The 22,444-nt window shown below is 57.7% G+C and overlaps 1 protein-coding gene across 4 annotated transcripts; it reads left to right on the top strand.

The window, feature by feature from the left end:
- The first annotated feature begins 481 nt into the window (after positions 1–481).
- Positions 482–22,434, top strand: SNED1 (sushi, nidogen and EGF like domains 1). Of its 4 annotated transcripts, XM_066326079.1 has the most exons (33): positions 482–714; positions 3,620–3,907; positions 4,368–4,508; positions 5,230–5,392; positions 6,331–6,456; positions 6,568–6,681; positions 7,437–7,550; positions 7,787–7,900; positions 8,023–8,139; positions 8,407–8,532; positions 8,812–8,916; positions 9,354–9,467; positions 9,598–9,714; positions 10,165–10,281; positions 10,358–10,474; positions 10,632–10,745; positions 10,826–10,999; positions 11,171–11,284; positions 11,906–12,019; positions 12,450–12,563; positions 12,645–12,758; positions 13,349–13,645; positions 15,667–15,850; positions 15,934–16,046; positions 16,501–16,779; positions 17,124–17,268; positions 17,648–17,730; positions 18,491–18,577; positions 18,772–18,888; positions 19,317–19,404; positions 19,968–20,051; positions 20,263–20,301; positions 20,667–22,434. In XM_066326079.1, exons 1-32 carry the CDS (start codon positions 511–513, stop codon positions 20,297–20,299), a joined length of 4,335 nt encoding a protein of 1,444 aa, XP_066182176.1. In that variant the 5' UTR covers positions 482–510; the 3' UTR covers positions 20,300–20,301; positions 20,667–22,434. The 4 variants fall into 4 exon arrangements, with proteins under 4 accessions (XP_066182176.1, XP_066182173.1, XP_066182174.1 ...); XM_066326076.1 differs by lacking the exon at positions 10,632–10,745; XM_066326077.1 differs by lacking the exons at positions 10,632–10,745; positions 19,317–19,404.
- Positions 22,435–22,444: the final 10 nt, after the last annotated feature.

Raw genomic sequence — 22,444 nt, forward strand, 5'->3', positions numbered from 1 at the left:
GAGGGAGGAGAAGGGGGGAGAAAAAAAAAAAAAAAAGGAAATTACCCTTTTTTTTTCTCCTCTGCTTTTTTCTCTCTCCTCGAGTGCAGTGTTTTAGGGGGGCAGAGGGGACAGGGGAGCGGGGCTGGGCACGGAGGGGTTCGGGTGGGAGTGGGGGGACCCCCCAGCGCTCGCGCTCCTCCCGCGCCCCGCGGGGAGCCCGCCCCCACAGCCCCGCCCCCACAGCCCCGCCCCCCGCGCGCCGCGCGCCCATTGGCCGGCCACACCCCGGGTATGCAAATGAGCCGCGGTGGGCGTGGCCGGCAGGGTGAGGGCGCTCGGCGCGCGTTGGAGCTGAGGGGCCTCCGGTTAGCGCCGCGCTCAGGGGGATCGCTCCCAGCGCCCGGCTCCGGGCAGCGGCCGCCGCCCTCCCCGTGCCCCTCAGCGGGCGTCCTGCCCTGCCCCGGCCCGCCCCCGCCATGCTGCCGTGGCTGGTGCCCCCCTAAGAGGCGAGCGGCGTTGCCGGCGGCCATGCAGGTCCTGGCAGTCTGGGCCGTGCTGGTGGCACTGGGCGAGTGGCTGTGGGTCGGTGGGGAGGTGCCGCTCGGGGATTTCTACCCCTTCGGGCCGGCCCAGGGCGACGCCGCCACGCGGAAGCAGGACGACGGTGGCTCCGAGCTCCGGCCCCTCTCCATCCCCTTCCCCTTCTTTGGTGCGGGGCACACCGGCCTCTATGTGAGTAATTGCCACTTACTTCTGCTTGTTTCCTCCTATTTACTCCCTCTTACTCGTTTCCTCCTATTCCGTCTTTTTCCCTCCCTCTAATTCCCTCTTTTCTGTTTCTTTCTTCCTCCTCCCTTCCTCTTATTTCCTCTTTCCTGTCCTGCTTGGATGAATCCGAGTTTCCTTGGGGGCCATCAGGTGGTCCCCACTTAACTGGAGACATCAGAGGAATAGCAGCGTGCCGAGGATGCCGTGGTGAGCCCTGGGCTTGGGGAGCATGCAGGACCCCTGGCTCAGTGTGGAGGTCCCCAGCGAGGATCCTTGCCCCAGTGCCTTGAGAACGCTGGGCAAAGCCCTCACTCACCATGAGGAGCCTGGACGTAGCCCTGGCTAAGCCTGCGTTACCTGCATGCCCACAGCTTTGCGGGACTGGCCCGGTGACATGCTGGGGGATCCCGACAGCAGGGAGCTGAATACATCTGATGGGCAAGAGCTCAGAGTCGGTGTGCTGCAGCCCATGGTGGCCCCTGGCTGGTGGCCCTTGCTGCAGGGTGGGGGTGTTGGTGGGACTCTGAGTGTGATGTAGAATAAAGACAGCTGCACTTTGGGCTGCCCACTCGACACATCTGATTCCCTTGTCTTTTCCTGCACCCACTGGGCTGCTGGGATTAATGGTAACACGCTCCCTTGCCACCAGGAGGGAACTATGGCCAGAGAACTCGAGTAATACCTGGCCCATCATGTCCCCTGTAGCTGTGGCCAGAGGGGCAGCCCCAAGTGCCTGGTTGTCCATGAAGTCTTTTGGGTGCTGCTGTCTTGCATCCAGAAGTGAGATTTGGGCTCCCCATGGTGGTTTCCACCTGGCACAGTGAATCCTTCAGCATCCTGATCCCATCTCGCTGGTTCGCTCTGGGCTTAATGATGACTTAGACCCAGGTGGCTGAGGAGAGGGTTGAGCTTTGCCTGGATGCCATCCCAGAGTTGGGCTCATGTACCATTCTGCTGCCTTGGCTTAGCACAGGGGGTCCTTGGTCCCACCTGGTCATGTTTTCCCCCAGTCAAAGTGCCAGCCCTGCCACTGGGTGGGAGGGATCCAGGCTCGGGGCTTGGGCCACTGTGGAAGGACAGAAGGGGCTGGGAGAAGCCAGGTGACATGATGGCTGTCCCATAGAGGACCCACAGTGTAGCTTTAGGTCTTGGAGGGGCTGCAGGGACCAGAGGACAGTACATCCCCTTCCCTGAGCTGAGGCCCTACGTCTCTGCAGGGCCAGCTTGCCTGCCCCCAGCACAGAAGTCCATGTGGCAGGGGCCCTCCTCCCTAGGGAGCTGCTGTCCAGGGGGCCTGGCATGGGGCTGGCTTCACCTGGAAACCTCTGTTCTCAAGGGCTGCCTCAAACCACCCCCCTCCTCCTTCACAAAAACCAGCAACAACAAAAAAAGCCCTTCTTGGCTCTGGTTCTCTCCCATCTTGCTTTAATCAAGGGAAGAATGTTCCTCTGCGGACACAGTGGGGTTACAGAGGCTTTGGGAAAACAGAATCCTCTTTCCCTTAGTCACAGTAAGGACTGCCCTGTGTTCGATGGAGGGGCTATGAACCCTCCTCAGGGACTAGGAACCTCCCCTCAGGGACTGCACAAGGCTCACCCCATGCCCGGGTGTGCTGGCAGCTGGGATGAAGGCGTTCTGGCTTCCGCATGGCTCCTGGGGATTCTGGCTCCCAGTTCCTTTTTGGCACATGAGTGTGACACCACTGCCTGCCTGTGTGCCAGAGCTGCTCTCTCCAGTTGAGAGCCTCTTGCTTATACCAGGCCTCCTTTTCCATCCTGCAGCCCAGGGGCTTGCCAGAGCCAAACATTGCACACTGGAGAGCTTGGCTGGAGTCTGTGTGTTCCTGCCTGTCCCACAGTCACTGGTGGGCTGGGGAACAGAGTGGCTTGGAGCTGACTGGACCGCCACTTGTAGCACTGTGGCAGAGAGAGTGTCACAGGGTCTCCTCCAGGAAATGTGGGAGTGCAGGGTGAGAACATTTCCCTTAGATTCCTGCACCCTCCAGCCTGTTCAGGCAGGCAGGGAGGTATCTTCACCTTTCTCATTCCCACTGCGTCCCCAAGTTGGGAGGTAGCACTCCAGGCAGCAACACTTACTATTATTTCCTGTTTCCATCTGTGGGCTGAGGCTGCCTCTGCCATGCATCCATGGGCCAGGCATCCCAGAACCTTAATTGCCCCAGTTACTTAGTGCTGAAGAACAGCTTGAAGAATCTCACCCTGTGGGGGTCTGGCATCCCCCCCTTTAATGAGAGGAGCCTCTGAAGCACCGGGGGCTCTGCATGGGGTGGTGGCACTTGGTCACCTGGGGATCAGGAGCCCGGTGGCTCGCCCGGAGTGCTGTGCACAGCGTGCTGTGCATGCCCGTGTGTGGATTGCTGCGAGCAAGGCTCCTCCCACCCTGGGCCAGTGCCCGCATGGGCCAGTGCCCGCAGCCCCCCTGCCAGGAGGGTCCAGCCCCATGGGCTGCCTGTGAGCCATGAGACCAGGGAGCGAGCTCAGGGCCTCACCCCTGCCAAGAGCAGTGCCATGAGCTGGCCCCACGCACCGGGCACTGTTTGTTTTATGCGCAGGGTTCCTGCAGTTTTTGCAGCTGTTCCCCTTCCCCTGGCCCAGAGAACAGGGCTGGGTTTGTTCAGGCAGTGGCCCGCAGCTGCGCTCCAGCGAGCAGGCGGCTGGGGCGGGGGGCTGGGGGTGTTGTGGGTGCTGAGGCATGTCTCTGCTTCTAAGGGCAGGAAGGGGAAGTGCTCCAATATTTGTGGAAAGGGGAGGGGGAGAGAAAGATGAAATGGAAAGCACCTCTGAAACATGGATTCCTGCTGGCAGCAGGAGTCAGCTGTGGCCACCCATTTCTTTCCCTTCCTCTGCAGGTAAACAACAATGGGATCATCTCATTCCTGAAGGAGGTCTCCCAGTTCACTCCGGTGGCCTTCCCCATCTCCAAGGACCGGCGTGTGGTAGCTGCTTTCTGGGCGGATGTGGATAATCGGCGGGCAGGCGAAATATATTACCGAGAGAGCACCGAGCAGCCCATCTTGGAGAGAGCAAGCAAAGACATTGCCCAGTATTTCCCCGAGTTCCCAGGGTTTTCTGCACAGTGGGTCTTCATTGCAACCTGGTACCGAGTCACCTTCTTCGGGGGCAGCTCATTTTCACCAGTGAGTAGCTGAGGCAGAGCAGCCACTCCAGCCATGTGCCTTCAGTGTGGTGCCAGACCTTCCGCTTGTGGCACAGAGCTGTCAGCAGAGCTCAGATGACCATGATGGCTCCATCAGGATACCTTATGACAGAGCAATAGTGAGCTGGCAACACCAAACCCTCCTCTGTGCCGTGTGGAGGCTTTACGTCATCAGCCTTCTTGGGCAAAAATGAGGCACTTTTTGCCTTCCAGATGATCAATACCTGTATTTTCCCCCATTTTTCCCATTCCTCTGGAACGAGAAGTGAGCTGTTCTAGCTCAGGATCACAACAAGTTAGGATTAAAAATAATTTAATGTACTTGCTCACGGAGGAGGACTGGGGTTCAACTGGGTTCCTTTGGTTGAGTCTAGTTTCTGTCACTTTATTTTATAACTGGTTCATCATCCCTCACTGCTTTTCTCCCCTCCCTGCTGCAGGTAAACACTTTCCAGATTGTACTCATCACAGATGGCAAGCTTTCCTTCACTATCTTTAACTATGAGTCCATCACATGGACCACGGGTATGCACGCCAGCAGTGGGGGGGACTTTGCTGGGCTCGGTGGCATCGCAGCACAGGTAAGTGGTGAATGTGGCCCCTGGGGTGCCTGGGTAACACATCTGCCTTGTGAGCTCATGGCTCCTGTTTGGGTTTCTTGGAGGTGGAAAATCTCCCCCCCTGCTTGTTGTTTTTTTTTTGGTTTTTTTTTTTTTTTTCTTCAGAGTTCTTAAATATCTGTGTGTGCTCTGGCTCCCAAAGCTGAGACCATACAGGGGGCTTTGTTATTCCAAAACCACAGGTCTTTGCCTTGGCTGCTGCTTCATAGTCCCTTTTCCTTCCTAAGCTCAGCCTTTAAGAGCAGCTGCCACAGCTAGCACAGCTTTTGCTTGTAGTTTTATTTCATCCCTGTGTGTGTTGTTGTGTTAAAGGAAAAAAAAGCCAACACCCACACCCACAAAAACCCCAGTACCAACTCGGATGTGTGAATTTACTGACCGTTTTCCTTGCTTGGTTCCTTGCTTGCCAGCCTGCAGCAGGCAGGATGCTGCAGGTGGAGAGGAAGCAAATGGGATTTGAATCCCCAGGAAGGGACTGAGCAGGCCAAGCATCCACTTCACCCTGTTGTCCTGTTTTGACTGGACTGAGCTGAGCACTGGCCTGTGGCATGTGGGAGGGGAAGGCTGGTCTGCGTGGTGCCACCAGTGGTGCTGCATGACAGGAGAGATGAGGCCAGGTGCTCCAGCTGCCTTTTGCCATGCACTAGTGATGTCTCTTTACTCTCTGCCTTTGTCCTTCCAGGCAGGTTTTAACGCTGGTGATGGAAAGCGCTACTTCAACATCCCCGGATCCCGCACCGATGACATCGCTGACGTGGAGATGACGACAAATGTGGGTATCCCCGGGCGCTGGGTGTTCAGAATCGATGATGCCCAGGTGCAAGTGGGGGGCTGCAGCAATACAAGTAAGAGGACAGCAGTTAGGTTTACTTAACTCCCAACCCAACCCCACACTGTTCTCCAGCCCCATCTTTCCCTGCCTCAACCCCCACCTTCGCGGGGTTGAAGAGATGTCTGGAAGGGCTTTGGGGAGGGAGGGGAGGCAGCTGTTTGGGGACTGTCTTCAGCACCAGCTGTGGCTGGGAATGGTACCCGTGGTTGTCCCAGGGCTGGGAACAGGCTGGGAGAGCAAATGGGAAGGGGAGGAAGAGTTCTTAGTTTAAAGAAGCCTGCGGGGAGTGTTGAGGGAGGCTGGGGAGGAGGTGATGTGCACAGTTGGGCCCCTGCCAGCCCACTGCCAGGCAGGGCATGAGGGGCCAGCACCCTTGGGGGTGCATATGTCCATCAGTCTTAGTACACTAGGCTGAGCCAAGTGGAGGGCTGCTGAGTGCCAGCCTGCCATGTGGGGCTAGGTTGCCAGGGCCTGGTCCATGTTCCCCACTCGAGGAGTCCTGGCATGTCCCCCACAGAGCTGATGGTTTTCGGTTCCTCATCCCCACTTCCCCCTGGCCATGTTTTCCCATTCGTGATCTGTGTGTCTTGCGTTATCGGTGGATTTTCTGTACATGGGCTCTCCCGTCCCCTTTCCCTCTGCCCTGAATGATAAGTGAGGGCATGTTCATGTCCTCTCAGCCAGTGAAGCAGATCTTCTGCCCCCAGCCAGGCTGCAGACCTGTGCAGCCTCTCCCCCTTGCACAGGAGGAGTAAAGCTGCCCCCTGTCCCAGGGGAGCCCGCAAGGAGCAGCCCCTGCCCCACCGTCAGGCAGGCAGCCTCGTGGGCTCCCCAAGCACCCCAGGGAGCCGGGTGGGTGCAGGGAAAGACCCTGGCACTGGTGTGGCTGGAAGGTGGCAGGTGAGCCCTGCCAGGGTGAGGGCTGATAGGGGTCACTGCCTGTTCCCACAGCCTCTGTCTGCCTGACACTGCGGCCCTGCCTGAATGGGGGGAAGTGTATCGAGGACTGCATCACGGGGAATCCCTCCTATACCTGCTCCTGCCTGGCCGGTTTTACTGGGAAGAGGTGCCATGTTGGTGAGTGCTTTGCTGCAGGGAGCAGGTCTCTCTCCCAGTATGACTGCTGCATGCTGGCAGTCTGTCTGTCCCCACCCTGAGCTCCTGTCCCCACCCGGGGCTCTGTTTCAGATGTGGATGAGTGCCTCTCCCAGCCATGTCAGAACGGAGCCACCTGCCTCAATGGTGCTGGCAGGTTCACCTGCAGGTGCCTGCCAGGCTTCAGAGGCAACAACTGCGAGACTGGTGAGCAGTGCGCTGCTTGAAAAGCAGAGACCTCAGGCTTGAGGAGCACTTCTGCTCTTGAGAGGGTTCTTCAGACCAGGGCTCCTGCAGTAGCTGCTAAGCTCTAGCAGTTTGTGATGGCCAACTTGGATTTCAGCTTGCTTCAGGCAAAAGAAGCTTTTCCCTAGCCATGAGCCTTTCCTTCTGCTGACTCTTCTGAGGGCTTCGCTCAGCACTGCTGCCAGCATTTTTCCGCTGCCACTCCCTTAACCAGAAAAGCTGGCAGCCAGTGCTCAAACAAGCCTTGCAGGCCCTGCTTTTGCAGGTGATGCTCTGGTCCCAAGTTCTTCAAAGCCAAGGGAGACCCTCCCAGTCCCTGGCAGGGGCCATGGTTACAAGTTTCCCCCACTGCTGGCCTCTGCCTGCCAGTGGAAGTGCCGCCAAAGCATTTGGCTCCCAGCAGCCTGCTGCACCAGTGGAAAAGGCGAGAAGGGAGTTTACTTGTGGGGGAGGAAGGAAAGGAGGGAGAAATGCCCAGAAGAGTGCACTGACATCGAGGAGGTGTGGAGGAATGAAAGACCTGAGCTTCCTAAGGACAGAATTTGGGGACAGTCATGACTGGGGACATGGCCACTGTCTCCTGACAAAAGGTGCATGGGTGACTCCAGTCTGTGCTCTGTCTAGGCCTGGTATCAACGTGTGTAGAGGGTGCCATGTGCTGGTCCTGCACCTAGGCTGACACCCCTGCCCCTCTTTTTTTTTATGTTCTTCTGCAGCAGAATCACCATGTGAGAACAGGGTGTGCCAGAACGGTGGGAGTTGCCAGGTGGTGAACAGGACAGCAGCATGCTTGTGCCAGTCGGGGTACACAGGGGTGGACTGCCAAACAGGTGGGTGACAGAAACAAGTATGGGATAAAGAAGGTGATGTTTCATACCTTGGCAAGCTTCCCTCCCAGTCAGCTTCATTCCTGGATGTAGTTTTGGGAGGGGAATGCTTGGAATTGCCAGTGGCACCTATTTTTTTTTTGTCTATCACCTTCACCCTCCTGAGCATCATCCAGGCTGGGAGGCACCAGATGAGCTGGCTGTGCCTACATGTGACCTTTCCTGGTGTCCCGTTGCAGAGGTGAACGAATGTGAGTCCAGCCCATGCCTGAACGGCGGGCACTGCATGGACCTGGTCGATAACTACACTTGTGTGTGCCTGGAGCCCTTTGTGGGACAGCGCTGCGAGACAGGTGCCTGTGCCCCAGAATGACCCACGGCAGGGACTGTGTCCCCCATGTTCTGCTGGCCATCATGGCCCCTCTCTCAAGCCCAGGCTCTCCTCATGCTCACTTCCTTGCTTTCCCCTTACCAGATTCATCTTCCTGCGAGGACCGGAGTTGCCAGAACCGGCAGACATGCAACTACATCCGCCCTGGCCGCTATATCTGCACCTGCTCCCCGGGTTATTATGGCAACAACTGCCAGTATGGTGTGTGCCTCAACCAGCCTGGCATGGGAACTGCAGTCAGAGGCATAGGGCAGGAATGGGCAAATGGCTGCAAAGGGGCTGTGTCAGTCATAGGCACTGCTGAAACTCGTGGTCGGCATGTGCAGAGCAGCCATGGTGTTGCCAGGAGGGAACACCTTCCTGTGGGGTTGCTTGACCATGCTGAGACCTCCAGCAGGATCCCCAGGACAGAGGATATTCCAGCCCCATACTGGACCTGCCCAGCTCAGGCTCCCCATTCCCCCACAGGTGGGCCTCGCATGGCTGGCGCCTGCCTCTCCCACCCATGCCAGAACGCAGGCAGCTGTCTGGAGACGGAGCAGGGCTATGTCTGTGAGTGCCAGGAGGGCTACACTGGACAGGACTGCCGAGACCGTGAGTACCAACTCAGGGGCTCACTAGTGGGGTGCAGCATCTCATGGGGAGCCTTCATGCTCATGAGTGGGAGAAGCAGCGGCCCCAGAGAGCCTGTTCAGGGCTCTGGGATTGAACAGAGGGTCTGTCCTGTTTGAGGAGGCTGTGCCTCTGTGTCTGAGGGCCGCAGGGCTGCTGCCACTTGAGCTTCCCTTGTGTGTGGCATCTGGCAAGGCCGCTTGTCTGTCCCAGCCCACAAGCAGGAGAGGTCCTGAGAAGCTCCTGTCTCCTCTCTTGCAGAGCTCTCTGAGGGCTGTGAGTGTCGTAATGGGGGCAGTTGTCTGGAGGGGAATGTCACCGTCTGCCAGTGCCTTCCTGGGTTTTTTGGTCTCCTCTGTGAATTTGGTAGGTGAAAGCTTCTTGCCTACTGTGTTCATTCCCTCTGGGATGCTTGAGTCAGGCAGCCTGTGGGTCAGCAAGGAGACAATACCCATGCCTGAGCCTAGCACAGTGCCAGGGGTACACAATGAATTTGAGCCTGGAAATATTGTCGCCTGGTGAGATGGCAATGCTTCCAACCTCCATCACTCCCCCTTTGACCTGTGCCTCTCCCAGCCTCTGCCTCAACCCAGCTTCCATGGGTGGGGAGGGAGTCACAGCCTTTGTGTGCTCCCTTGCTGAAGCTCACTGGGCATCCAGGCTGGGCATTACCATTTGCACTGTCTGTGCCAGAGGATCTGTCATGTTTCATTAGACCCTGCAAAGTTAGGAGTCTCCTGTTTCCATGTGGGTATCCTCCTGCCTCTGACTGAAGGAGGCTAGCACTGGCCATGTGTTTGCAGAAGTCACCACGACACCGTGCAACATGAACACGCAGTGCCCGGATGGTGGGTACTGCATGGAGTATGGCGGGAGCTACCTCTGTGTCTGCCACACCAACTACGGCACCAACCACAGTAAGACTCCACGGGGATGTGGGAACAGCTCTGGGGTGGGGGTGAGCAGGGGGTACCCTCACCAGCAGGGAAGCTCCCCTTGTACCCCTGGCCATATGTCCTCAGTGATGCCCTGTGTTTGGCTCTGCAGCAATGCCATCCCCCTGCGACTCAGAGCCCTGCTTGAATGGGGGGTCCTGCAAGGTTCATGATGACTCGTACATCTGCGAGTGTCCTCAAGACTTCCTGGGCATGCACTGCGAGAAAGGTACCTCCACAGTGGTCCCTGTGGCCCCAGCACCTGGCAAAGGTTGGGAGAAGGGCTTGGACCTTTCGGTGAGATGAACAGTTACTTGCAGAGCTGGAAGTGGGTGCAGGTTTACCCATCCCATCCTACAGGGTAGAGAGAGGGATTGAATAAGTCCCTTCATGACACCCAACAGTCGCAGCAGTGGATCCAGTTGTTTCTTGTGCAACACCATCAGTGTTGGTGTTTCTTATTTACATGGCACAGCTTCTGCCCTTGGGAGCAGCCAGCTGCCTCCCAGCATCATGCACCTGTTGGCCCCCAAGGCCCCAGCACACATCTGCACGGGTGTAGTTTTTGTGGTGTTGCTGAGCCCACGATGCAGTCAGGCTCCCTGCAGCCGCGGCTGGGTGGGGCGCTGGGGGGAGGCAGCAGCTCTGGGTGACCCCGCTCTGGGCGCTCTCTCTGCAGCCAAGCCTCGGCTCTGCAGCGCGGGGCCCTGCCGCAACGGGGGCACCTGCCGGGAGGCGGATGGCGAGTACCACTGCACCTGCCCCTACCGCTTCACCGGCAAGCACTGCGAGATCGGTACAGCCCCCCGGCCCCTGCAGGGAGGACAGGTGACAGCTGCCCCACCGGGCTCACGCCCGCCTTGTGCCCCCAGGTAAGCCGGACCCCTGTGCGTCGGGGCCCTGCCAGAATGGAGGCACCTGTTTCCACTACATCGGCAAGTACAAGTGTGACTGTCCCCCAGGCTACACCGGCCGGCACTGCGAGATTGGTAGGTTTGAGGAGGATGTGCCACTACCTGGGAGGACGATGGGCCTGTCAGGAGCTCACTGCTTGCTTTGAGCCCCCTTCTCTGCAACTCTTGTGCCCTGCTGGAAGGGGGAGGGGTGCTTGCTCTGGTTTCATTCCTTGCTCTGCTCTTCTTCCAGTGCCCTCCCCTTGCTTTCTTAGCCCCTGCCAGAATGGGGCTACCTGCAAGGGCCTTGGTGGGGGCTATGCTTGCACCTGCTCCGTGGGCTATGTAGGGAAGCACTGCCAGTTTGGTAAGGGCCTTGCGCCTCCCGTGCTGGCTGGGGACTTGGAGCACCTCTGTGGGCCCCATTCATCCCCTCTCTCTCCACAGAGGTCGACTGTGGCATCCCCAGTGAGGTGAAGCATGCCCAGGTTTCTTTTAACTCCACCAAGGTGGGAGCACTGGCTGAATACCATTGTGAGCTGGGCTACATCCTCAGCCAGCACAACCATCCCCGTGTCTGCCGTGTGCCAGGTGTCTGGAGCGACCCCCCCGAATGTGATGGTGAGGAGTGAGAGTGGGCGTCCCCTGGCACACCATCCCAGTGGCCTGTGATCACCACCATGGTTTGGTGACCCCAGGATATGTACTCCAGTTGTCTGCTGCCTTCCTCCTTGGGATTCCTGTCCCATGCTCATTCTCTCACTTTGTCTCCCCTTGCTCAAATGTCTTTAGAAATCGATGAGTGCCAGTCGCAGCCCTGCCTGAATGGAGGCCAGTGCAAGGATCGTGTCTCTGCCTTCCTGTGCTTGTGTGAGCCAGGTTACACTGGCTACCACTGCGAGCTGGGTAAGACACCATGGCAGGCATGCTCCAGGACTGTCACAATCCTTTTCTCACCCTCCAGCCCTTGGGAAAGCCCCAGTGCATTGAGAATTCCATTGCAAGGAGATAGGTTACCAGGAGTTGTGTGTGCTTGGATCTGCCTGAGGCAAGGGCCTCTCTCCCAGGACTTGCAGCTAACTGTAGGATATTCCACCAGAGAGATGCTGCTCCTGGTTGGGGACAGTGAGGGCAGCATGGGAGGTGGTGGGACTCTGGAAGATGGCTCCAGCTCAGTTCCATGGGATCTGGCAGAGGACAGTGGTAGGAGAAGGTGAGCTGTTGGAAGTTGGATGAGGAGACATGATACAGGCACCCTGTGGGATGGATCTCTTGGCACAGCCCCACACTGCCAGTTGTGTCCCCAGGTGCCCCTGAAGGAATGCCCCCATGCTATGTGCTTCGGGAGCAGGCCTGTGGCAGTGGGCATCCAGGAGCAGGGATGTTCCTGCCCACTGGGCTTGGGGAAGCAAATGACATGGGAAGGGTCCATGCCCTGTGGGAGAAATGCTGCCTCTCCAAGCCCCTGTCCATAGCCACCAACCGTCTCTGTGCTGAGCTGGCTTTTTTCTTACTGCTGGACTCCAGATGTTGACGAGTGCCAGTCGGAGCCGTGCAAGAACAGTGGGACTTGCCAAGACCTCCCTGGGTCATTTGCTTGCTACTGTCCTGAGGGCTTCCTGGGCACCCAGTGTGAGACAGGTAGGGGCTCTCCCTTCCTGGGTCAGTGGGAGGCTGGACTGTGGGCACCAGGACGCTGCCAGGGCTGGTACCATGCCAGGTGGCTGGTCACTGTCTTGGACACCTTGACCCCAAGCCATCACCTGGCTGCTCACTGATGCACCTCCTTGCCTGTAGTGTTGGGGACAGAGCTGAAACTGCTCTGATGGGGAGGTAGCAAGGAATGAGGTGTCCGCCAGTGATGGACTCCCTTTCCAAGGTGTCCACCCCTTCCAGTATATTAGAGGCACCATGGTGCACAGTGGGGGATTCAGTGTCCAGCCCAGCTGTGCCAAACCCTGGGCTGTGCCTCTGCCCTGCTGCTCCCTCGGGGGTCTGTCACTGTTCGTCATTTGTGGAAGCTGGGAGCTGACTGCTGGCATGCTCACTGCTGGCCTTCTCCCACCTCCAGAAGTGGATGCCTGTGAGTCAGACCCTTGCCGAAATGGAGGGGAGTGTGAAAGCTACGGGGGCTCCTACCTCTGTGTGTGCCCAGAGGGTTTCTTCGGCTACCACTGTGAGACAGGTGAGGCAGGCAGGGTGGCGCAGGGTGGCCCCGGGGTCAGTGGCACTGCTGACACTGCCAAACCTGGCACCTCTCCCACAGCCAGTGACCCGTGCTTCTCCAGCCCCTGTGGGAGCAGGGGCTACTGCCTGCCCACCAATGGCACCCACAGCTGCACCTGCAAAGTCAGCTACACAGGCAAGAACTGCGAAAAAGGTAAAGGCCCTCAGCAGCGGCACCAGGACATGATGTGGGGCTTGATGCCAGCCTGGCAGTGCCCACCGCCCATGAGGGGCTCAACACCATCTGGGACCAGCAGCACTCCTTGAGGCGGGCAGGGCTGGGGACTCGCCTTGGGGGGAGGCAGCCCATGCCCCACCAATGCAATCAATGGGTGGGTGCTGGCATGCTGAGTCGCTGCCACGGGTGCTGAGCTTGGCACCAGGACACGGGGAACGGATATCACCTGCAGCAATGGCAATCCCTTGGATGCCCTCAGGAGGGGAGGCAGAGGCGTCTGAGGGAAGCCTCTTGGCACTGGCCTCCCCCAAACCCCTCGCCCCATCCTGCAGTGGCAAGTGCTTGGCCACCAGTGATACCAGGGAATGCTCCTGCCCCCCTGGCTCCTCCTGTGCCCACTGAGCCGGGGGTGGCTTACACCCAGAGAGCCCCTGCCAGGTGTGCCAAGTGAGACAAGCGAGGACCTTGTCCTCTTACCACCGCTATTCTGCCGCTTGCTGACAGGGTCTGTTCTCTAAAGATTCATGGCATTACCTCTCCCCTTTGCTTTTGCACACACCCTGAAGAATTGCTGCCACCAACCTCATTAAAGGTGGAAAGGGTGGAGGACACTGGTGTGTTGATTTCTTGGCACCCACCTGAGGACGCAGCTGCCAGGCAACTCATTGACGGCTACGCCGTGACGTACGTATCCCTCGACGGCTCTTACCGCAGGACAGATTTTGTGGACCGAAGTCGTTCTGCCCACCAATTGCGGGCACTAACCTCCGGCAGAGCCTACAATATTTCTGTCTTTTCAGTCAAACGCAACGTGAACAACAAGAATGATATCAGCAGGCCCGTCATGCTCACCACGCGCACTAGTGAGTAGCGTCCCCAGGGGGATCACGGTCGTGAGCGTGTGCAGCCCCTGCATTTGCCAGGGTTTGTGCTGCCACCTCCAGCCTGCCATCAGCTCCAGCATGGTATCAAACCTGGCAGGTTTGCTGGTGCAGATCCTAAAATCCAGCTGGGGGCCTCTGGAAAGTGCTTGACACAGAGAATTGCTGTTTTCTTTGCTGTGAGTAAAAGGCCTGACACCCTGTGGCTCCCTGTCCAGGGGCTGGAAGGGAGCTTGCAGTGGGGATTGCTCCTGAACCCTGTTCATTGGGGCCAGGCTGTTCTGCTCCTTGTCACTGTGCCCAGGAGAGTATGAGGAGCCCCCATGTAAGGCAGACAGTAGGGCTTCTGCAATCCTGTGGACTAGTCACCCTGCCATACTGCTGGGTTTGGTGTGGAAACATGCCAGCAAGGGCAGGGGACCTCTGCTCCAAGGGGCACAGTGATGTCTCTGGGGCATGGACAGACAGAGCAGCTTCAATCCCACTTTCTACAGCAGGCAGGTGTAGAAATTGAATGCAAACAGGATGGAGGGAATTAGATGTAGGAAAGAAAATGGCCTCTGAGGAGAGGAGAATGGTGATGGTAAAGCCCATAAGCCACATCTCTCACAGCAGGCTGAGACCAAGTAAAGCCCAGGGGAGGAGATTGCAACATAATGCTGGGCACAGCATCTCATAGGACCTCAATCCACAGCTGGATGCTGGGGTCAGGATGGCCACCTGAAGTGTGTCATGGATTTAGCAGTCACTAGTGGGGTTCCCCAGGGCTCAGCTTGGGGCTGGTCCTGTTTAATACATTTACTTGTGGTCTGGACCTAGGGATTTTGTGTACCCTCAGTAAATTTGTAGACAACACCAAGTTGGATGGGAGCATTGATCTCCTTGAGGGTAGGAAGGCCCTGCAGAGAGACCTTGGTACACTCAATCTAGGGGCTGAGGACGACAGTATGATGTTCAGTAAGGCCAAGTGTTGAGTCCTGCTCTTGGGTCACAGCAGTCCCCTCCAGCTCCAGGCTGGGGGAGAAGTGGCTCAAGGGCTGTTCAACAGCTCTTGGGGGTGCTGGTTGACAGCTGGCTGAACATGAGCCAACAGGGTGCCCAACTGGCTAAGAAGGCAAATGGCATCTTGATCTGTATCAAGAGCAGTGTGGCCAGCAGGATTAGGGAAGTGATCATCCCTCTGCACTTGGCATTTTTGAGGGTGCAGTGCATTTAGTTCTGGGCCCCACACTTTAAAAAGGACATTGAGATGCTAGAGCATGTCCAGAAAAGGGCAACAAGGCTTGGATCAAGGATCTAGAAAACATGTCTTATGAGGAACAGCTGAGAGAGCTGGGGTTGTTTAGCCTTGAGGAGGCTCAGGGAGACCTCCTAGCTCTCCAAAACTTGCAACAGGAGCTTGGAGTATGGTGCAGGCTGGTTTCTTCTGTTACGCCTGCAGAGAGAGAACAAGAGGAAATGGCCTAAAGCCAAGACAGGGGATTAACATTAGATAGTAGTTAAGATTTTTTCACTCTTTGGGTGGTCAAGCATTGGAATAGGATGTCCAGGGAGGTGGTAGAGTCACCATCCCTGAAAGTGTTCAGAAGGCATCTGGATGTGGTGCTGGGTGATGTAGTTTAGGGGATATAGTGACAGTGCTGGGAGGATGGTTGGACAGGATGATCTCCCAGGTCTCTTCCAACCTTGATGATGCTATGGTTAGGGCCAAGGCTGGGCACTGCAACCCCTTTAGAGCTGTGGTAGGGGGCTGGGGCCGAGGGGACAGACTCAGGGGTGCTTTGAGTAGCACAAGGCCCTGCGGGTGAGCAGATACATGAGCCTCTTGCCTGCCTGGAGGCTGTGAGGACAGGAGAACATGAGTTCAGTGGGAGAGGTGGCACTGAGCTGTTTCACTGGGGAAGATGATCCAGAGGTGCCAGCAGGACCCCCCCTTGGGGGTGCATGGGGAAGGGATGGGGTGACCCACGATGACCACTGTCCTCTCTGCTTGCTCCGGCCAGGACCGCGTCCGGTGGAAGGCTTTGAGATCACGAATGTCACTGCCAGTGCCATCACAGTGCAATGGGCCCTCCACCGCCTCCAGCATTCCACTGTCAGTAGGGTGAGGGTCTCCATCCGCCAGATGGGGGACCTAGCAGGCCGCACCGTGGAGCTGAACAGCAGCGTGGCCAAGTACACCTTCCTGTGAGTGGGTGCTCCGGGGTGGCAGGGCACAGCTCCCTCAGGTAGCCTCAATAACCGCTTCCCACCTTACCTTTCCTCTACAGGGACCTGCAGCCAGGAGAGAGATATATCATTCATGTCACAACACTGAGCGGCCTGGGAGTGGAAGACCATCCCTCAGAGAGCCTGGCCACAGCCCCTTTTCATGTGTGGACAAGTGAGTGAGGTTGCCTTTGTCATCGTGGCTTGGCAGGAAAGCTGTGGGGAGGGAGAGGTGTGGAAGCTGCCAGACGGTCTGGCCAGCACAGCAGAGAGGAGGTGTGCAGGCAAGGCTGGAGAGGCCAGGAAAGACACTGGTATGTCTTCTCCTATGAAATGCTGTTCAGTCTCTGAGGCCAGCATGGGCCCGATTCATCCCCTGCCATCTGGCAGTCAGAAGGCAGGGGCTGACCTGGGTGCCAGGGTGCAGTGAGGCTCTGTCTCTCTTGTCAAGGGCCTAATGTTGAGCATCCCCTCACTGTGCATCCTATGACTAGAGCAGGCTCAGGGCTGGTCCGCGCAGTGCCAGGCAAGCTTGGGTCCTGGCACACTTGTAAGGTGACATGAGCAAGTAGGGTGGTGGCTGTTCAGGGACACCAGCTCTGACCACTTTCCTCCCCTGCCTGCCACAGGGCCTCTCCCCCCACAAAACCTCACTGCCTCCCATGTCACCGCCACCTCCGTGTCCATGGCGTGGGAGCAGCCTCCTGTTGGCACCATGGAGGGGTACATCATCAATGTCACCACTGCTCAGAGCGTCAAGAGCCGCTATGTGCCCAACGGGAAACTGGTGTCCTACACGGTGCGGGACCTGCTGCCTGGGCAGCGCTACCACCTGTCCCTGACAGCTGTGCAGAACACAGAGCAAGGCCAGGTGCACAGTGAGCCCATCCACCTCTATGTCACCACCTGTGAGTGCTCCTGGGGCTCTGCTGGATTGCTGCAGCACGAGGGAGGCCGTGGGATGACAGGGAAGTGGGGTAGGGGGTGGAAACCAGTTGGCCAACAGAGTGATGAGTGCCCCAGCACTGGGTGTCTGCAGAAGGCTGTGGGGACATGACCAGGTCCACTGGAATGGGAGGTGGGGGTTGTAGGGTTAGCGAAGGGAAGAGCTCCAGCTTGGTGACGGGCATTTGTGTCCCTGGTGTGTGGAGAGTGTCCATGTGTCACCTGGCAGCCTGGGGATGATGGGACTGGCTGGGAGGTGGTTGCTGGCTCACACTGCCACCATTAAACCTCATCCTTTGGTCTGCAGTGCAGAGGGAGGGGGCTCCAGAGAGACGGTGGAGCCAAGCTGGGCACCCCCGGGTTCTTCGAAACAGGCTGCCCCCAGCCTTCCTGCCTGAGCTCCGCCTGCTGTCAGATCATGACGCAGCTGAGGAGCCGTCACCAGCCCCCAGGTAGGCCCTGCTTCAGCACTCCTGGCTCTTCCACGTGGCTCAAGCACTAGGCTGAGCCAGTCTCTTTTCCCAGCTTCCATTCCCAAGTGTGTGCAAAGCCATGCTCCTGCTGGGGTGCAGCCTCTTGTCCATCCACTGGGGTTCTCACCCTTACCCTGAGAGCAGTTTCCCCTGAGAGCAGTGTGACTTGCATGTTGGAGTCCTATAACTTAGAATTTGGGGTTGATCCTGACCTTGGCAGAGAAGAAAAGGCAAAACTGTCACACTTGCACAGAGCCTGATGCCACCAGTGAATGCTTTATACAGCTGCTGTGAGCCCCAGCACATAGAGCCCGGGGGACCTGCAGTGCCCCATATCCTTACGGCTCTCCTGTCCCAGGTTCACGGAGCTGGTGGATGGCAGAGGGAGGATCAGCGCCAGGTTTGGCACTGCACTGGGAAAGTCCATCACACTGAAGACACGTAAGTGCTCTTGTGCCTTTGTGCCCTGCTCCTGTCATCCGGTACCATCTCCTGCACCTCCCTGCAAGCTGAGGTGGCAGCCAGGCAGGCTGCTGTAGGGCTGGGGGAGCTATAGTGGAGGGTGGAGCCCTCTCACCTGGCCCTTGGCAGGCAAACATGTGCTCTGCTTGTTAGACCCCTGCCTGAGGAGAGGGGTGACTGGCTGGGGGAGCCCAGGGAAGGACTCTTGCAGATGGGAGGCAATACTGACTGTGGCACAGCTGCCCTTCTTCCCTGCCAGCAGCAGCAGAGGCCTGAGCACTGGCTCCACAGCCCTACAGTGCAGCCCCTGCCTGCCCAGCAGCCTCAGCCCCCACTGTCAAGAACAGCCTTACACCTGCGGAGGGTACCTGGGTGAGAAACCCCTCACTAGTCCAGACCTAGACCCCATTTTCCATCCCCAGACCGGGGATAGAAGTGCCAACCCAAGATACACTAGAGCACCTGCAAACCCCACACCATGGCGTGGGGGAAGGGGCCTGGCACACCTGAGGGCAACCCTTGTTCTGCCCCTGCCTCCCCAGGACTCTGTGTCCCAGACCCTTCCAGGAGGAGTGAGAGTGTCACACCAATTGTAGGGATGCCAGCTGGGAAGGGCTAAAGCACTGCCTCAGGCCTGACCAGTGCCCCAAAGCTGCGGGCAGGCTGGATCCCCTTGGAGGGGCTGCCTTTGAGTCTGGCTCTGGCCTGGAAGGTGACATTTAATCCTCTCATTGTTCAGAGCCAGAGGCACCAGTGAAGTTGGAGAACACAGAGGTGTCCAGCTGGGACAGTCTGGCACTGCAGCTGCGTGAGGCAAAGAGCAAGAGTAAGTCCCAGGGGAGACCCACAGCAGCAGGAACCCAGCCCCACAGGCAATGTGCTCAGCACCAGCCTGCCCTCCTTGGAGGCATGGTGGGCACCCCTGCCCTCCTGCTCTTCCTGAGAGCACCCTCGCAGTGCCGGGGGCTTGGCAGGGCTGAGCTGTGGCCCCAGGCTCTGATGGTCCAGCGTGTTTTGCAGGAGAGGGGCAGAACTGCTCCAAGAATCCCTGCAGGAATGGAGGCACCTGTACCAGAGATGGAGACTCCTACCACTGTGCCTGCCGCCTGGGCTTCAAGGGCCGGGTCTGCCAGCTGGGTGAGTGCCAGGCTGTGCTGGAGGGCCAGGCTCCCTCATGCAGTGCCAGGCTGGTGGCTGTCCCTGTCACAGGTCACCTAGGATGCAAGTCACCCAGTACACCCTGCCAGCACCCAGTGGCTCCCACAGTGCCCAGGCTTTGCTAGAGATCTGTGTCATGCTGGCAGCTGAGAGAGGGGCTGGGATCTGCTTAGTTTGAGGAGATAGGAGTGCAGCTCCTGGCTGAGCTCTCTGCCTTACCCAGAGAGTTACACAGGCAGTGTGAGGCTGGGGGCTTTGCTTCTACTGGTGGGTCAGCTCTGTTGAGGCCAGCCCTCCAGCATGGTCAAGAAGCCAAGGGGGCCTCACTAGACGCTTGCCACAGGGCACAGGCAGGCAGGGCCAGGGATGGGCTCAGTGGTAGCTCCCCTCTCCTATTCCCCAAGCAGCCTGCAAGAAGGTGCCACACTCGTGCACACGGCTGTACTCGGAAACCAGGTCATTCCCAGTGTGGGAAGGAGGCACCTGCCACTATCTGTGAGTACTGCCTGCAGGTTATGCTCCCCCCTTCCCCTTGTGCTCTGAGCTGGAGATGTCTCCCTGCAGCTCGGCTTTGGGGAAGGGAGAGCAAGCACAAGGCCGTCTCCAACCCCAGCTGGCAGTTGCCCCCTCCCCAGCGCAGGCTGAGCAGTCTGGCATGCCTCTGTGGCTACCCCCAGCTGTGCATCAGGGCAGGGTGTTGCTGAAGTGGCAGCTTCATACTGGTGTTACCCACCCACATGCAGCAAGGTTGGATTTGGTGTATGGGTGTGACCCCCAGACAGCAGCAGATCCCATCCAGCTCCTGGCTGCCTCTCCATCTGGGGGAGCCCTGATGGGCATGGGGGATGTCTGCTCTGCCCCGGGCCTTCCTGCAATGGAGGCACAAAGGCCTGGCTGGGATTAGTCCTCCAGCACAGCAGGCTGAGCCCCATTCCTGCCAAAGCTGGCTACTGCAGCCTGGAAGGAAATAGGGGAAATACCCAGACTTCCCCTTCACTCTCATCAAAGCACATCTCTCCCTTCTGTTCCCTTCACTCATGTCTCCACTGTGTGTGCAGGTCCAGGAGAGTCTACAAGGTACACCAGGACATCTGCTACAAGGAGAGCTGTGAAAGCACCAGTTCTCAGAGGACAAGCAGCAGGTACAGCAGCAGCACACTGAATGTGCCAGCCTTCCTGTGATGCTGCACAGGAGGGTGTGGCTGGCTGGTGTGCCCCAGCATGCATGGGGACACCCTGCCTGGGGCTGGGCTGGTAGAGGGGTACAGACATGACCAAGGCTTAGATGCCATTGCCTGTGAGCAGTGGCCAAGAGATGTGGGACTGACAGTGCTGTCCTCCTTTCCCTTGCAGGAAGCCAAGCAACAGTCACACACTGAAGAAGGCATAGAAGTAAGTACCTGCTCCAGCCCTCCTCAGATGCAGGGCAGGGTCAGTTCTCATGCAGCGAGTCGGGGAGATGGGTGCAGGTCAGGGCACAACCCCGGCTCACACCACTGTGTTGAGGGAGTGGGAGGGCTTATGGCTGAGGGCTCCTGGTTGTGGCTGGGTGGAGAAGCAGGAGGTAATCCCCCTGGCTCTGCAGCTCCGTGAACAAGAGACTCCTGCACAGAAAGGGCCAGGCAAAGGCTGCAGTCCTGGAGACAGCAGGTCCCCTTCTCTCAGCACAAGACTGGTGCACAGGGTGGGAAGAGGCCAGCTGTGGGGCATCTGGCAGACTCTGCACACCAGCTCATTCTACTCCTGCTCCTCCACAGGGTTTAAAGCAGTAGAAGCTTCGTCCTTCCACATCTAAGGGCTTTTTGAACACCAGGAAGATCAGATCTGCTCACTGGGTTGAACACAGCAGGGAAGCCTTCCTGCCTGGTGTCAACCTCTCCCTCTCCACCAGCCCATTAGGGACATGCAACTGGATCAGCACACTGAGTAGTGCTCCCTTTCCCCCTGCTGGCCCAGCACTGCCTTTGCTGGCCCCCTCTCTGCCCCTGAGGAGCTGAGCACCAGCGCCCCTTGAGAGGGCCAGCCCTGCTCAGCTCCTCCAGCCACTCTGCACAAGCAGATCCCCGCTTCACTCAGGGATCAGCCCAGCTCCTTGCTAACAGCATCTGCACCAATCTGTTTTCATAATCCAAGGTTATAAATTACCTATAACCCTCAAATAAAACAGTTAAATGCAGACCAAAAAGCCTTAGCCATCACCTGAAATCTGGCCCCCAAAAATATGCTCTGAGGAGCAATCTCTGTAGATGAGTTAGAAATGGTGAGCAGCTCCAAGTGGCGATGCCAGCACGGGCAGTAGAGGAGCATTCCTGTTTCCTCTGCTCTAGCAGGGGAAACTGAGGCAGCTTCTACTGCCTGCCTTTTTTCTTTGCTTTGTAAACAAGCCCTGGTTTTAACCAAATTTCCAGCTCAGAAACCAATAGAACACCTAAAAAGAATTTTAAATGTGATCTGCAGGATGAAGTCTGTCAGCTGAGGCGTGCCACCAGACTTGTAGTTGCCTCCACACCAGTGCAGGGCACAGCAGAGGCTTGGTGAGGATGCCAGGCCCACATGCACTGCACCTGGAGTTTGCCTTCCCTGTGGCACCAGTGCTGCAGGGTTATGTGGAGGAGAAGACCAGCACCCAGCACTGTGGCAGGGCAGGCAAGGAAAGAAAAAGTGTAGCTTAGAAACGTTCCTAGTTTTTGTGAGTTTGTATGACAACACTAGTTAAACATAGATTTGTGTATTAACGTACACGGTGTATATTATAAATTAACACATACCAGAGATATATCGCAGTTATGGTATAGAGCCTCATGTCACCAGCACAGTGGGATTACTCTGGTGGGGAGGCCCTCCCTTCCTGCTGAGCATCACAGAACTCTCTTGCTCAGCCACATATCTCAAGCAGCAGCTTGGAAGATGCTTTGAGAGCAGGACAGGCCCAGGAGTTTCAGCACTCTTGTCAACACCCTCTTCCTCCAGGGAGCAGTGTAACAGTGCTCAGCCTGGAGGCACAGCTGCAGAGGCCAGGGATAGGGACAGTGTGAAGCCACGACCAGCTGGCCAGTGTGCTGCTCCCCTCCTGCACCACCTCTGGCTTTGTCTCACGGGACAGACATGCCTTGTTTTCCTCCAAGGCTGCCTCGTACTCCAGCTGCCTGGCATGAACAGCAGCCCTGCCTTCCCAGGGCAGGAGAAACCAGCCCTCCATAGCAAGAAGAGCAGGGCAAGGGGAAACCCAGACAGGAGGTTTTGGAGCCATGGTCTGAAAGTACTTGCACCCCTGCTCTGTCAGCCAAAAGATCAGCACTGCCATGTGGAGGTGGAGGTGGCCCTGCCATGGGACAGTTCTGTTTCCACAGGACCTGTCCCCACAGCACCAGGCTTTAGTCTCACTGGCAGCCAGCAGAGCAGCCCACAGCCTCCTGTCCCACAGCTGGCTCAGTATGTAATGAAGCCAGAAGGTTTTAACCTAGTCTTGGAAATAAATTAGGGGTTTTTGTTTGATTTTTTTTAAATAAAAACACTTTGTGGAAATGGTTGTTTT

This window comes from Sylvia atricapilla, chromosome 10 (assembly GCF_009819655.1).
Source record: "Sylvia atricapilla isolate bSylAtr1 chromosome 10, bSylAtr1.pri, whole genome shotgun sequence".
NCBI classification, from domain to species: domain Eukaryota; kingdom Metazoa; phylum Chordata; class Aves; order Passeriformes; family Sylviidae; genus Sylvia; species Sylvia atricapilla.